Source organism: Symphalangus syndactylus, chromosome 20 (assembly GCF_028878055.3).
Source record: "Symphalangus syndactylus isolate Jambi chromosome 20, NHGRI_mSymSyn1-v2.1_pri, whole genome shotgun sequence".
NCBI lineage: Eukaryota > Metazoa > Chordata > Mammalia > Primates > Hylobatidae > Symphalangus > Symphalangus syndactylus.
In genome coordinates, this window is record NC_072442.2 from 61,837,169 (window position 1) to 61,852,731 (window position 15,563).

Sequence of the window (15,563 nt, forward strand, 5' to 3'; positions counted from 1 at the left end):
TGCCACTGCACTCCAGCCTGGGTGACAGAGTGAGACTCTGTCTCAAAAAAAAAAAAAAAAAAAAAAAAAAAGCAAAGAGTTTAGACATAGACCTTTTCAAAGCAGAATAAAAACAAAGCAGGAGGAGAGGGAAGCTAGTGTACTGTGGTTGTACATCGAAAGGGGCGATTCACTGTTACTGAGTGAGGGTTGTGGTTTTGATGGTCTTCATGGAGGAGGTGGCATTTGAATTAGGCCTTGAAAGATAATTGACGCTCTTCCAAAGCGTGAGGTCTTGGAAGTGGGAGACATAGGTGTGCACACAGTGTGATTAGACAGCAAAGGTGCTGGCGGTATTTACCAGAACTGAGAGGTCCACACTGCCATCGCAGCCCTACGCAGGTGAGCAGGAGGGCACCCTGTACCCAAGGAGGCTGGATGCATTGGAGGCAGTGAGGAGTGGCCTCAAAAGCTCATTACTCCACCAGGCAAAGAATTTTGTCCAGCTTCAAGAAGATGCTGTTGAGTAGGAATAGACAGCTTCCCCCATCCTGTCCTCCCTCCCTCCCTTTGAAAGCAAGACTTACCTCGGATTGCACTTACTCACGCTTTCTAATCTTTATTCCGTTTCTAAGTGGAGGAGTCTACCGGGAGCCCCAGGCCCTTGCCAAGTGCTCCATCTGTATTTAATCAATCCCTCCTCTGAAATCCAATCCGTCATAAATTCCAGCCGCACAGTAAGTGTGCAGAGAGGTCTGCAGACATGGGCTTGTATAGTCAAAGAGAAACAGAATTGGTGCCCAAATGATTGAATCAAGAACAGTGGGACTCCGAGAGAGGTGTGTGCAGGAGGGGGAAATATCGGAGGGCGAGCGGCTGTGCCCGGAGAGCCTGCTGTTCTTGGCCTGAGTGTGTGCCCTCCCAGCAAGCCGGGCACGTCTTCTGCCGGCCTCCCCGCCTTTATTAGCTCTTGGTAATGGATTTTATATCTGCTCAGTGTGATGAAGGAGTCTTGGCAGTCCTCAAAGACCTGCAGAATCTCCTCCCAGCCCTCCAATGAGAAGCTGGCAGCCTTCGTCACCCTTGTAGGTGGCTCTCTGGCCAACATTTACTTTAATGTCAAAAAGAAATCCCCGGCATGGGATTTGAAACAGACGCGGGGCCAACCGGGCAGCTGGGTCTTTGCGAGGACAATCCAGGCAGGGTCTGGGGGCCTGGGCTCTTTTTGTACATGTTGATCGTGGTCTAGACTCTGGAGGGGCAAGTAGTGGGCTCCTCATTCCGGGCTGGGGCCTCGGGCTGGCATGCATCACTTGTGACCTGCAGTATGTGTGACAGAGGCCGCCTGGGCATGAGGGCGGAGGCTGCTGGCTTGGCCGCCAAAGCTTTTAATTAACTCAGATAATTGTTCACAGCTTTAGGCATGAACAAGCCCCAGGCTCCTCACACTGACTTAGGGGGCCTGTTTCCCATCTGAACAAAGGAACTGACTAAAACTGGAGTTCTTGCTATTTTGAAGGGTCAGGACCCCTTTAAAAACCTGGACAATGCTGTGGACCCTTTCCTCAATAAAGACACACACATAGGGGCTGGGCGCCGTGGCTCACGCCTGTAATCCCAGCACTTTGGGAGGCTGAGGCGGGTGGATCATGAGGTCAGGAGCTCAAGACCAGCCTGGCCAACATGGTGAAACCCCGTCTCTATTAAAAATACAAGAATTAGCCAGGCATGGTGGCGCATGCCTGTAGTCCCAGCTACTCGGGAGACTGAGGCAGGAGAATGACTTGAACCCAGGAGGTGGAGGTTGAAGTGAGCCGAGATTGCGCCACTGTACTCCAGCCAGGGCGACAGAGTGAGACTCCATCTCAGAAAAAAAAAAGCCAGAAACAACTATCTGGAACAGTTCATGTACATAGCAGTGTCCTCGTCACAATGCACTTTCCAATCTCTGAGGCAGGCAGAGAAGGATTTACCACCCCTTTTTCTGTGAATGAGAGCAAAAACCCAGAGTGGAAACAGGTCTCACAGGAAATCAGGAGCAAAACTGGGACTAAATCTACGGTCCTCTGATTCCCAGTCTGGTGCTCATTCAGCTGCATCACTATTTCCTCTTGCTTTTTTAGCCTGTGCTCTCTTTTGATGCATGAAAAAACCCCAAACAGACCAAAACAGAAAACCTCATCCCCCAACCCCGGGAATGTCCAATAACTCTTCCCCTCTGTGTACGGAGGGGAGCAGAAATCCACTTCCCCAAGTGGAGCCTCACTGCGTCTTAGGCTCAGAAGGCTTTTGTTAAGTATTACTTTCTACAGCTTGAAATAGAATGTCAAGAAATAGAACTCTGAAAATCATGGTTGTTCTTACTTCCCAATATGAAATACTGCAATGTCGAAACATTGAAAAGCACACAGCCTACGGCAGCCCCAACAGAAAAGCACTACGGGAGGACCAGCAGCCTCTTCCTCCCTGGGAGGTGGGGAGGGATCGATCTGGGAGACCCCCCAGCCCCTTCTATGCAGTTTCCTGCAGAGGATGCTCTCACGTCCTCATGCCGGGAGGAGTGCCCATCACAGGTGGCTGAAAAGTCCCTCGCTGACACAACCCTAAACAAAGGCAGCTGCACCCTTCTGAAGGTTTCTGGAACCTTTAACTTTGGCCAGGGTCTCGGGGTGAGCTCTGGGGGGATTGCTGGGTAGGTGTGATGACACAGCCCCTACTGTTGAAGTCATTTGGAATTCATGATGCAATCCCTCATGAGAATTGTCCAACCCTCAGAAGTCTATTGCACTCTCCATGTCCTTGGAATATGGTTATGTGGATACAGGGCCCTGCCTCCCAAGACAGGACCCTTCAATCTTTGTCTCCCACACCTGGAAGCTGGGGCATGCATGGCCCAGGTTTGGCTAATCATGCTTGGCTGGAATGAGTGATTCAAAACTGGTTTCTTTAGAACCCATTCATTCAGGGGCTGGTGTCTACAGTGCAGAGAGTGGCCATCAGACTAAAGTCCTTCTGCTAAAAGGTGACTGCTGTGCTTTCTAGAAATTCTTGGCCTTCTCCAGCAGCCTCAGTTCCCATCTGCTTTTCTTTTTTTTTTTTTTCTTTTTTTTTTTTTTTTGAGACAGAGTCTTGCTCTGTTGTCCAGGCTAGAGTGCAGTGGCATGATCTCTGCTCACTGCAACCTCTGCCGCCCAGGTTCAAGCAATTCTCCAGCCTCAGCCTCCCGAGTAGCTGGGGCTACAGGTATGCACCACCACACCTAGCTAATTTTTGTATTTTTTTTTTTTTTTAGTAAAGATGGGGTTTCACCATGTTGGCCAGGCTGGTCTTGAACTCCTGACCTTAAGTGATCTGCTCACCTCAGGCTCCCAAAGTTCTGGGATTACAGGTGTGAGCCACCGTGTCCGGCCCCATCTGCTTTTCAAGCCTATCCCTGCAGGCTCCTCTGATTCTCTGAGACCCTGATAGCCTGCCAATAAACTCCCTTTCTGCTTCGGAGAGACTGAATCTGTGTCTGTTACTTACAAAGGGAAGCAACCGGTGTTGCATACACATCACCCGCATCTTCTATGACATCTGCAAGCAACTGCGGTCTGTGTACCTGCTACCTGCTGCTGCTTCTCTTGACAGCGATGGGTGGAAGGGAATGATTCTCAGGAGGACACAGAGAGGAAAGACTTACCGACACAAGCCAGGGACAGCTGCCTACATCTCCATGGGAGAGTGGGAGGAGAGAGCCTTGAGTTAAGAGCCTGGACTCTTTCAGTCCCAGTTGTGCCACCAAATGCCCTGTTTTTGACCCCACCCCCACCCCCATTACCCAGCGCTGAGCTTCCCCATCAGTACAGTGAGGTGCTGGGTTGGATCCCGTGGGCAGCCTTCCTCCGCCACCAGGTTCCAAGTCCAGGAAATCCTTCCAGCTATTCTGCTTCCTCATCTGCACAAAGGAAACCCCCACTCAGTTGAGACTCCCTCCCTAGGTGCTCTGAACCTGAAAACAAAAAGCAGTTGTGTGGCCCTCCCTGTCCATCACTTTCCCTGCCCCTCACACCTCTCTTCCTCTCTCCCCCTTATAAACTGCATGACTGAAGGTCAGGCTTCCAAGGAATACTTTACTTTTCGCCTTTGCCTTCCTGCCTTTAGAAATTGATTTACATAAAACAACCAGAGGGGATTTCTGAAACTGCGTCTTCATTCACCAGCAGCCCTTCTGGGCCAAGATGTTTCTTTGATGGACTGTGTCCTTCAGCCGGTAATTTAATCGGCACCTGCTTGGTGCAGCGTCTCCCACTGTAGTTTACCAGGAACGGCTCGGAAAGGGATGTTTCCGTCTTTGTGAAAGACTATGATGCCTGGAGTCCCCAGAGTGTCCTTTCGCTCGGCGTGTAATCTAGTATATCTTTAATAAGTGGAGTCAATTCACTTTCAAAACCCTTGTAAAATTCAGCCTTTTAGTCATTCTGACCAGAAGCATTCAAATTGCAATATGAATAGATAGCCTCAGCAGCCCTGGGAGATCTGCCCGGGATACTAGGTTGGCAGCCACAGAGGAGGGAGGCATTGATAGCCTCAGGAGGCCCTGCCCAGGCAAAGGCAGCTGCCTCTGGGCCCTGGAGAATCTTGCCAACTCAGCTCCTCCCTCACCCCCTCTACTTGTCAGGGCACCTCGCACAGGGATTAGGAAAACCATAGGATCGTAGCCAAGCCGCAAAGGCTGTGGGACACCGGTGAGTCTAGCAGGCTCGCTGTATAGACAAGGAGGGGCTTGCTTTGGTGAATTGCCTGAGGTTGCACCAGCACTTAGTGGCAGAACCTCAGCCTCTTGGTTTTCTGTGTCTGGTTTTCGTCTTATTTTTTCCTGTCTTCTTCTTCTCTCGTGGCTAAGGCAGGAGTGTGCTCATTAGAGGGACTGGGTTTGAATACCTGCTCTACCACTTATTAGCTGTGTGACCTAAATACTTGCTCTTCCACTTATTAGCTGTGAGGCCTCTCTAAGCCTGTTTCCTTATCTGTAAAATGGGAATGGTTCTGAGAATCCCTCCCTCCTAATGTTGCTATAAGGAGTCAAAGAGGAAGTACGTGAAAAGCACTTAAAACACTTCCAGGCACATAATAGTCACTCAGCAAATATCTATTCCTGTTATTCTTTTTGTTGTTCTTTTTCTTTTCTTTTTTTTTTTTTTTTTTTTTTTGAGACGGAGTCTCGCTCTGTCACCCAGGCTGGAGTGCAGTGGCGCGATCTCGGCTCACTGCAAGCTCCGCCTCCCGGGTTCACGCCATTCTCCTGCCTCAGCCTCCTGAGTAGCTGGGACCACAGGCGCCTGCCACCACACCCGGCTAATTTTTTTGTATTTTTAATAGAGATGGGGTTTCACCGTGTTGCCCAGGATGATCTCGATCTCCTGACCTCATGATCCGCCCACCTCGGCCTCCCAAAGTGCTAGGATTACAGGCGTGAGCGACCGTGCCCAGCCAGTTGTTATTTTTCTTAGGTGCTGCTGTACAGCAGGAGAGAAGTAGAGGCAACAGGAAGAGCTTCCCAGCTGGTAGAGTTAAAGAACTGGAATGGCCTCCTTATAAGTGAAGGGGTTTCTCCCCTACAAGCTTTAAGCCAGCAGAGATCTGAAGGTTTTCACAAAGTCTGGAATTGGGGAGAAGGAGGGAAGAACAGAATGACTCTTTTTTTTTGAGACATAATCTTGCTCTGTCGCCCAGGCTGAAGTGCAATGGCGCCATCTTGGCTCACTGCAACCTCCGCCTCCGGGGTTCAAGCGATTCTCCTGCCTCAGCCTCCCAAGTAGCTGGGATTACAAGCGCCCGCCACCATGCCCAGCTAATTTTTGTATTTTTAGTAGAGATGGGGTTTCACCATGTTGGCCATGATGGTCTCGATCTCCTGACCTCGTGATCCGCCCGCCTTGGCCTCCCAAAGTGCTGGGATTACAGGCATGAGCCACCGCATCTGGCCCAGAATGACCTTTTCTTAGAGGCTTGCTCCCCACAATGACTGTCTTAGCTTTTATTCAGCAGCTGCCTGGGCCCCCAGCAGTGTGGGGTCCTCTCTTAGGAGTCAGCAACAGTAGACTTTCAGGTCTGGGTCAATGGCACAGATTCTGCCTCTGCAGGGTGGGCTGTAGTAGGAGTTTTCATCACGTGAATGTGTGATAGTGGGGTGGAGGTTGGGGGACACCAACAGTTATTTCTGTTGTTGCACAGGATGCCTTTCCATGCCGACATCAGCTCACACAACCCACTCTTCTCCCCTGCCTTCTGGGAGGGTTGTGATGGACACTATTGCACTTGAGAGAGATGGAATTTCTTTTTTTTTTTTTAAATTTTTTTTGAGACAGAGTCTTGCTCTGTTGCCCAGGCTGGAGTGCAGTGGCGTGATCTCAGCTCACTGCAACCTCTGCCTCCCGGGTTCAAGTGATTCTCCTGCCTCAGCCTCCCGAGTAGCTGGGATTACAGGCGCTCACCACCATGCCCAGCTAATTTTTGTATTTTTAGTAGAGATGGGGTTTCACCATGTTGGGCAGGCTGGTCTTGAACTCCTGACCTTAGGTGTTTTGCCCACCTCGGCCTCCCAAAGTGCTGGGATTGCAGGCATGAGCCACTGCACCCGGCCGAGAGATGAAATTTCTATCCCAGGGCAGAGGTTCCTGCTCAGTGAGACTGCAGCCACCCTGCTGGCTCTGCAGGAGACTCTGAGGAGAGGCAGTGGGCCCTGGAGTGTTCTGGCCAGGGGAGCCCTAGGTTAGATTTCCAGACACTTGCTTTTTTTTTTTTTTTGGAGGAGTTTCACTCTTGTCGCCCAGGCTGGAGTACAATGGTGCAGTCTCGGTTCACTGTAACCTCTGCCTCCTGGGTTCAAGTGATTGTCCTGCCTCAACCTCCTCAGTAGTTTGGATTATAGGTGCCCGCCATCCATGCCCTGCTAATTTTTGTTGTTGTTGTATTTTTAGTAGAGATGGAGTTTCACCATGTTGACTAGGCTGGTCTTGAACTCCTGACCTCAGGTGATTCGTCCGTTGCCTCGGCCTCCCAAAGTGCTGGGATTACAGGCATGAGCCACCATGCCCGGCCTCAAGACTCTTGGTTTCTAAAACTAGTGCTCACTTTCCTGCTCTGGGCTTGGGGTTTACCATCCTTCAAATGAAGGGACCAGCAGAACAGCCTCTCGAGAGGGCAGTTTGGCGATGAGTTATTTAGGGAAGCGGAATGTGCAAGTTCCCTATGGCCCGACAATTCCAACCCTGTGTGAGAGCCCCAGAGAGGCTCTCACATGGGAACACAAGAAGTGCGGGGGCTGTTTGCTGCAGCACCATTTGTAACAGCGAGGAACTATGAGACCTAAATGGTCCTTTAGAGGAGATTAGAAAAATAAAATGAGGTATATCACACAACCAAATAGTATGCAGCAGTCAAAAGGAACAAGCCAAATCTACAGATACTAATGTGGATTCATCTCAAAAAACAATACTAAAGGGGAGAGTAAGAAGCAGAATGCTGTCCCCATGGTGTCCCCATGCTGTCCCCATGGTGACATTCCGTAATGTTTGAAATCCATACACACAAGTATGTAACACTCATGTATACACACAGATGGGGAAGAGCTTTAGAAAGTAGATTGGGAGGCCAGGTATGGTGGCTCACGCCTGTAATCCCAGAACTGTGGGAGGCCGAGGTGGGCAGATCACCTGAGGTCAGGAGTTCGAGACCAGCCTGGCCAACATGGTGAAACACATCTCTACTAAAAATAGAAAAATTATCTGGGCGTGGTGGCCAGTGCCTATAATCCCACGTACTCGGGAGGCTGAAGCAGGAGAGTCACTTGAACCTGGGAGGCGGAGGTTACTGTGAGCCGAGATCTCACCACTGTACTCCAGAATGAGACTCCATCTCAAAAAAAAAAAAAAAAAAAAAAAAAGAAAAAAAAAGAAAAGAAAAAAGAAAGTAGTTTGAAAAAGGTGCAGATTCAGAGTAGACTCCTGGAGGAGAGGAATGGAATGGGGTTTGGGGACTAATAATGGAGTGTGCCCAGACTGGTGGGAGATGCCATGTGGGGTAGCACTGTACCACTGGTCCTATGATAGCCTACCATGTGCACCTTAGGTTAAAACAAAGTCAAGATGGTTTGGATCCAGGTGATCCCACGGGATCTTCCAACACTGCCATGTTGGTTTCTGTGGGACTTGGATAGCAGGGCCACAGCTGGAACCAAAACAATGGGCTCGAGTGAGGACCTCGGAGAGTAGCAGAGCCTGAAGGGAAACCTGTAGCCAAGGCAAAGGTGCAAGAGCCATAACAGGTGGAGATAGTAAACCAGATGCAGAGAAAGTCACCATCTTTTTTTTTTTTTTTTAGACAGAGTCTCGCTCTGTCACCCAGGCTGGAGTGCAGTGGCACGACCTTGGCTCACTGCAACCTCCGCCTCCCAGGTTCAAGCGATTCTCCTGCCTCAGCCTCCCAAGTAGCTGGGACTACAAGCACCCGCCACCACACCCAGCTAATTTTTGTATTTTTAGTAGAGACGGGGTTTCACCATGTGGGCCAGGCTGGTCTCGAACTCCTGACCTCGTGATCTGCCCGCCCCGGCCTCCCAAAGTTCTGGGATTACAGGCGTGAGCCATAGCGCCCGGCCACCATCTATTATATCTCATTTTACATGATCTGATTGTGATTTTCTGCCCTTGTCCAACACTGTTACGTTAGTAATTGGGCAGCTTTTCCCCCTTGATCTGTCTGCCTTATCATCTAGCACTGTATTTGATCTTCTGAGTTTTGGAATCTGTCAGAAACAAACAATATTGTGTGTGAGGCTGGGGCAGGGGAGGGACACGGCTGAGGTCAGAGCCTCTGGATTTGCTTGTTCCTCGGCACCCGGTGCTGATGGGAATTTGCAGGAATGCAGACACAAAGAGCCCATCCTGCAGAGAGTTTTAGATTTTCACCCAGTTTCTAATTTTAATTTGGTCTAAGTGTAACTTGAAGACAACTGGGCTTGCTTGGGGCCAATCTCAAGTCTTGACAGCAAACAAGCGCAAAACGGAGATCCAACTGCCAAAGCTTTGTGAGCGAGATAAATTGTTACTGACATTTTCAGGGGCAGATAGGAGGGCTCCACAGCAGAACCTATTGGGCAGCCTGATTAAGCTCTTTCCTCATAATTCCTCTCCTTACAGCAGCTGCTAGATCTCTCCTTGCCTCTACCCAGCCACACCTCAGCCTCTCCAGATCCCCTCTCCAAAATCCCATCTACCAGCACACCCCATTCAATAAGGCAAAAGAAAGCTAAACAGCAACTGAGAAAACGCAATCTAGGCTTGGGCCTCAACTTATTTCAGCATCTCAAATAAAAACCTGGGCCGGGCGTGGTGGCTCACGCTGTAATCCCAACACTTTGGGAGGTAGAGGTGGGTGGATCACTTGAGGTCAGGAGTTCGAGACCAGCCTGGCCAACATGGTGAAACCCCGTCTCTACTAAAAATACAAAAATTAGCTGGGTGTGGTGGTGTGTGCCTGTAATCTCAGCTACTCAGGAGGCTGAGGCAGGAGAATCGCTTGAACCTGAGAGGTGGAGGTTGCAGTGAGCTGCGATAGGGCCACTGTACTGCAGCCTGGGTGACAGAGTGAGACTCTGTCTCAAATTAAAAAATAAAATAAATAAATAAATAAAAAATCTGATGAGGTCCAGTTCAACAGATTCTGCAGATGTCTCCAGACATGTTTTGAAAACACAGCGGAAACACGCACATGTATGTGTTCTAGATTTTGCTGCCCACTGTGGTGAGAATAAAGGGCGAATGCAGTCTCATGTAAAGGCAGAACATTTTGCTTGGTCTGCTGGGCGGGGTGGGGGTCTGTCTTGGGTAGGGGGGTCCTTACACATGGGGGTCTAGGGTTCACCTAAAAGGTCATGTGTTAACCTTAAGGGAATCTTCCTGCCCCTGCAGGAAACCACACATAAGACCGTGGTGACCAGTGCCTTCTTTATAGCATCTGCCTTGAGGGTGAAGCCACAGCTGTCAACGTAACTGCTGAGAATGGGACTCACCAGAGGGGATTAAGACAGGCAGGTCCTAGCCCTTCTTGGGGTCGAAGGTAGAAGCACACACTAGATTGGCTGGGCACGGTGGCTCACACCTGTAATCCCAGCACTTTGGGAGGCCGAGGCGGGCAGATCGCTTGAGGTCAGAAGTTCAAGGCCAACCTGGTCCAACATAGTGAAACCCTGTCTCTACTAAAAATACAAACATTAGCTGGGTGTCTAGTCCCAGCTACTCGAGAGGCTGGGGCAGAAGAATCGCTTGAACCCCAGAGGTGGAGGTTGCAGTGAGCTGCGATTGTGCCCCTGCACTCCAGCTTGGGTGACAGAGTGGGACTCCATCTCAAACAAAACAGAAGCACACACAAGATAAGCCACAGCCACCAGCAGGGAGAAGGAAAAGGAGGAGGAGGAGGAAGAGGAGGGGAGGAGGAGGAGGAAGAGGAGGGGAGGAGGAGGAGGAAGAGGAGGGTAGGAGGAGGAGGAGGAAGAGGTGGGTAGGAGAAGGAGGAGGAAGAGGAGGAGGAGGGGAGGAGAAGGAGAAAGAGGAGAAGGAAGAGAAGGAGGAGGAGGGGATAAGGAAGAGGAGAAGGAGGAAGGGGAAGAGGAAGGGAGAAGGAGGAGGAAGAGGAGGAGGAGGGGACAAGGAAGAGGAAGAGGAGAGGAGGAGGAGGAAGAGGGAGGAGGATGAGTAGAAGGAGGAAGAGGAGGGGAGGAGGAGGAGGAAGAGGAGGAGAGGAGGAGAAAAAGGGGAGGAGGAGGGGAGGAGGAGGAAGAGGAGGGAAGGAGGATGAGGAGAAGGAGGAAGAGGAGGAGGAAAAGGAGGAAGAGGAGGAGGAGGGGAGAAGGAAGAGGAGGAGGAAGAGGAAGGGAGAAGGAGGAGGAGCAGAGGAGGAAGAGGAAGGGAGAAGGAGGAGGAAGAGGAAGAGGAGGAAGAGGGGAGGAGGAGGAGGGAAGGAGGATGAGGAGAAGGAGGAAGAGGAGGGGAGGAGGAAGAGGAGAAGGAAGAGGAGGAGGAGGAAAAGGAGGGGAGGAGGAGGAAGAAGAAGAGGAAGAAGAGGAGGAGGAAGACGAGGAGAAGGAGAAGAATGAGAAGGAGGAGAATGAGAAGGAGGAGGGGAAGGAGGAGGGGAGGAGGAGGAAGAGGAGGAGAGGAAGGAGGAGAATGAGAAGGAGGAGGATGAGGAGGAGGAAGAGGAGGAGGAGGACGAGGAGAAGAGTAGTTCTGGATGGAAGGGCATGTTCCACTCAGTGTTCTGGATGCTGGGTGGAATTGGGGGCATCCTGGGGCAAGAAGGAGATGGTGAGAAGAAACCAGCTACTCTGAGAGCAATTCTGTGAGGCTCCAAGGAAGAGCAACTGTGTCTGGGACTACTTTTGTGATTAGAGGTGGTTCCCATGGCAGTGGACAGCAGCCATGAGACTTTAAAGCATAGGAACCGGAAAGGAGGGGGTGAAGAAGGGTACAGAGTCAGGCTGGGAGACACCTCAGGAAGAGGTGCTTCCAGTGGTCCAGGTGAGATATAGTGATGTGATATTGGCCAGGGAGTGAGACTCAAGGACAAAAGGGGCTGTGGAAATTTAGAAGTGGAAATTTAGAGTGCACACTCCTAGCTGGGTGTTTGTGTTTGGCCTGGGAGGATGGCCCCACTTGCTTGTCCACGTTCATCTCATCCTCTTGGCTTTGGCCCATGGTCCCAGCTCGTCAAGGCCGTGGTGAATGGCCATGCATCTGTCCAGTCTGCATGAGCAGCGTCCTTATGCAGCTTATTCTCTCTTGTGAGCACTTTTGCCGAGATGCTTGACATGGCTCAAGTTCTGGAGGGAGGTGGAGGCTGCCTCCACTGGAGCCCATCAGGGAGTGGACTGGGGTAAGCCACTTGACCAGGCTATCTTCTTGCTCCTGACTCCCTTTGTTGTTTACAAAGTTACCGTCAGAGCTGGGCAGCAGCCATGCCCCAACCCAGGCCCAGAAGGCACGGCGATGCCCAACTCCACTAGTTGTTATAACCATGTCCAAATAGGAAATGAGCTTTGCCTGGCATGACTAACTTTCAGGGGGGCCATGTTGGCTCCTAGGAACTGTCACTTAGCTTTCCAAGTGCTGACACCAGCTGTCCAGGCTGGATAGCCAGGCCTGGGGTCTGTCATGTCGAAGAGTTGTCTTGCAGCCAGCTCCCACTCCCTACCCGCCTGGAGCTCTCCAACCTGTCCACATCTCTGCACACGTCACGTCCTCCACGGCCATTGACAGGATGGGCCCCTGCTCATTTTAACTGGTTCTCTGGGCTAGAATGCTTGCCTGGGCCTGGGAGCAGCTGGCCACTGTGAAGGCAGGAGCAGAATAAGCTGTGGTCAGAGGAAAGGGCCTGGGTGCCAGGTCTCAGAGAAGGGATTTGATCTGGACCCCTGGCACAGTAACTCTGGTAACTGGGAGCTGGGAGGCCCGGGAGGCCCTGGCTGGCTCCTGCCTCTCTTTCCTCCGGGCAGCAGAGGTCAGCATCGCTAAATTGCTAGTTATCCCTTTCTTCAATTAAGGACAATTCTTCTGACGCAGGAAGTTAACTCCCACCAGTTAATCTAATGGCCTTGAGTTCTGATGTGTTTGCTCTGTCAGAAGGCTGGGCTGGAACTTCCTTGGCAGCTGGTAACAGTCAGTACCTTCAGGAGCTGCCTTGGGGGCAGACAGAGGCTAGGGTGAAGGTTTAAAGAGGGGAACCATGGATCTGGGTTTCTGAGTCGTGGTTTTCAGGGGACGGATCTGGCTGTCTTCCCATCTGAGAAATGGGGTGTGGAGTGGTCTGGAGAGATGAGTTCTGAAACTCCCATCAACTTGGCACCTCCCCTTAACCGCTCCACCCAGGCCCTCCTGGGTGACTAGTTTAGGGTTTGTGAGGACTAAGTGGTGGGAGGGGAAGGGGTCTGGGTGCCCACCCAGGGAGCATCTCTCAGCAGGTGTTTGCCTGTGTCTGTGTGTACGAGTGTGCCTACACACACCCATGCATGCATCCCTAAGCACACACAAGCACACATACGTACACCCCATGCACACATACCCAGGCACACACACAAACACAACGTGAAGCTGTGCCCAGAAGCAGGAGGGCCCTTGATGCCCTCTGGTCACTGCTGCTGCTGTGAGCCAGGGCTAGGGAGGAGCTCAGGCTCAGGCGTGTCCCCTCTGTGGCAGGCGCATTGCTTCTTCTGCAGCCAGTGTTCTGTCTCCTGCGTGACCACTCACGCTTACAGACCAGGTGGCCAAGCCTGGACATTGTCCAGGCTATCAGGCCTCTGAAACGCCTCAGGGAAGGGTGAGGCCAGTGAGACCCAGTAGACAAAGCACAGGGGCCTGAAATTGAATCCTCCATGACCACAAGCACCGAACTTTCTAAGCCCCCACTTCCTTATGTGTACACTGAGGATAATGCAATGTAGCTGAGAGTATGTGAGGGTAAATACCGCCTGTTCAATCAATAGTCCTTGCTATTCTCATCCCCACTCCCATCCTCGTAGTGGGGAAAGGCTGCAGGGTCCATTCCTGCTCTCCCAGCTGGTGACCAATGGCAGGTGCTGGTGAACAGCGTTGGATTCAGGTGCCCAGAGCTTCTGAAATTCTCCATCTGCCGGAGTTGGTGCTGTCATCCAGCTCTGGGATCCAGAGTTCTTGGGACTGATGGCTTTCCTGGGAGGTGAGCTCTGGCAAACATGGATGGTTGTTCTCCCTGGGTGAAGCCACACTAGGGAGTTTGGGTAGAGGGCCCTGGGAAGCCCTGGTTTTGTCGGGTGAAGTGTCAGAAGGCAGAGCAGAACTCATGGATGGGACATGCGGGATGTAGATTTCAGCTCAAGCGAGTAAGAACATTCTTAAGGCCAGCACTGGCCAAAAAAAAAAAAAAAAAAAAAAAAAAAAAAAAAAAAAAAAAAAAAATTAATAAAAGGAAGAACTCTCACTTAAGATACTGAGCTTCCTGTCCTTGGAGGTAACCAACCAGGAGCTGAAGGACTGCTTAGCAGGAATCTTGTGAATGGAGTCAAAGCCCCAGAGGAGGCGCTGGACTGAGAGCCCCCATCTAACCCCATGTGTGCCCTGTTTCCATAGAGCAGCTTGCAGGACCCTGGAGCCTGGACCATGGATGGAATTCTCCAGTTGACCTTTTCCCTGTTAAGTGGAGTGGGACAGGGTGGGTTGGGTGCCTGGCTATACAGATGGTAACTGGGCTTCAGCCTTACCAATTCCTGGGGGAGGCAGGGCACCCTCTCAGTGGAGGGTTGCTACCTTCAGGCACTGCCAAATACAATTAGCCATCTCCTGCTCTCTGTTGGGGCTGGACTGTGGATCCCTGCTGCCCCTAAACAGAAGTCATAACCCATATCTCCCCGGCCCACGAGGCCTGTCCACTAGAATCTCTGCACCCCGATTTAGGAAGTGGAAGGCAGGTACCACAAAGCCTGCTCCAGCCTAGAACCCCAGGTGGATGTGCAAGTGTTTTACTTATCCATTGAGGGTTAAAATCACGGGAATCCTTTCTCTTTTGAGGTTAGGTCAGACGCTATAAATGATCCAGAACCCCTGGAGTGGGGGCTGATGGAGGGGGTCCGTCTCTTGTCTCTGACCCCAGAGCGACTTTCCTCTTGACTTCGTGGGAGCCTCCCTGGGTCCCTGTCCTCCTTCCTCTCCCGGCTTCCTCTATCCTTCTCTCCGGGAGCCGGGCTCTGGGTCTCTGGTCTCTGAATATTTCTCTCTCTCCTTCCCCCTCGGCGTTCCGGCCCTAGGAGCGTCTCTCTCCAGCGCTGTCTAATAGTCTCTGCGCCCCTCTCCCAGTCCAGGGCCCCGTCTCTGGCCCGCAGTGTCTCGGGCTGTCTCCGCGTCTCTGCGCCCCTGGGCTGCCGCCCCTCGCGCGCTGCGGTGGCCGCGCGGGCTGGAGCGGAGCGGGCTGGAGCGCGGCTGCAGCGGCCCGGGGCGGGGGTGCGGGCCCGCGGGGGCGGTGTTGGACGCCTTCCTTCGTCAGTCCCTCCCCGGCGGCGCGGGGGGTGGGGGTTGGGGGGTGGGGGGGCGCGGCCGCCGCTCGGCGCCTTTAAGGGAGCAGGAGGGAGCGGCGAGGCGGCGGCGGCTGCGGTGGCGGCAGCCGAGGCGAGCGGGGCGGGGGAGCGGGCGCGGCGCTCGGAGTCCGTTCGGGGCCGGAGGCGGCCGGGGCCGGGCCGGGAGGCGCGAGGAGCGCGGGTAGCGCCGCCGGAGCCCGCCGCCCGGGACATGGCCAAAGCGGGCCGTGCAGGTGAGGGCGGGCGCGGGGAGGGCAGGGCCGGGGCCCGGGGGAGGGACTCGCGCGTCTCAAGGAGGGGCCGCCGGCCCAGGTGAATCCCTCGCGCAGGTGGGCGGAGGTCCCGGGAGGGCGTAGGGGGCGGTAGCGGGGCTGGACCTCCCGCGCGTGGAGAGGGGGCTCCGCGCGCCCCCAGTCCTTCCTGCGCTCCCGGTCACCTCGCGGGACACCGCGTCCCCTTCTCCACGGCCCCGCCGGAAAGGGCCAGGTCTGCGGCGCCC

General features: G+C 52.8%; 1 protein-coding gene across 1 annotated transcript in view; it reads left to right on the top strand.

Annotated features, from left to right (window-relative positions):
• Positions 1–15,125: 15,125 nt before the first annotated feature.
• The window catches only part of PITPNM3 (PITPNM family member 3), a 105,985-nt gene continuing 105,547 nt past the window's right edge, over positions 15,126–15,563 (top strand). The window contains exon 1 of the mRNA XM_055258732.2: positions 15,126–15,297. Coding sequence (XP_055114707.1) covers positions 15,276–15,297 — 22 coding nt within the window. The 5' untranslated portion in view covers positions 15,126–15,275. The remainder of the gene's footprint in view (positions 15,298–15,563) is intronic.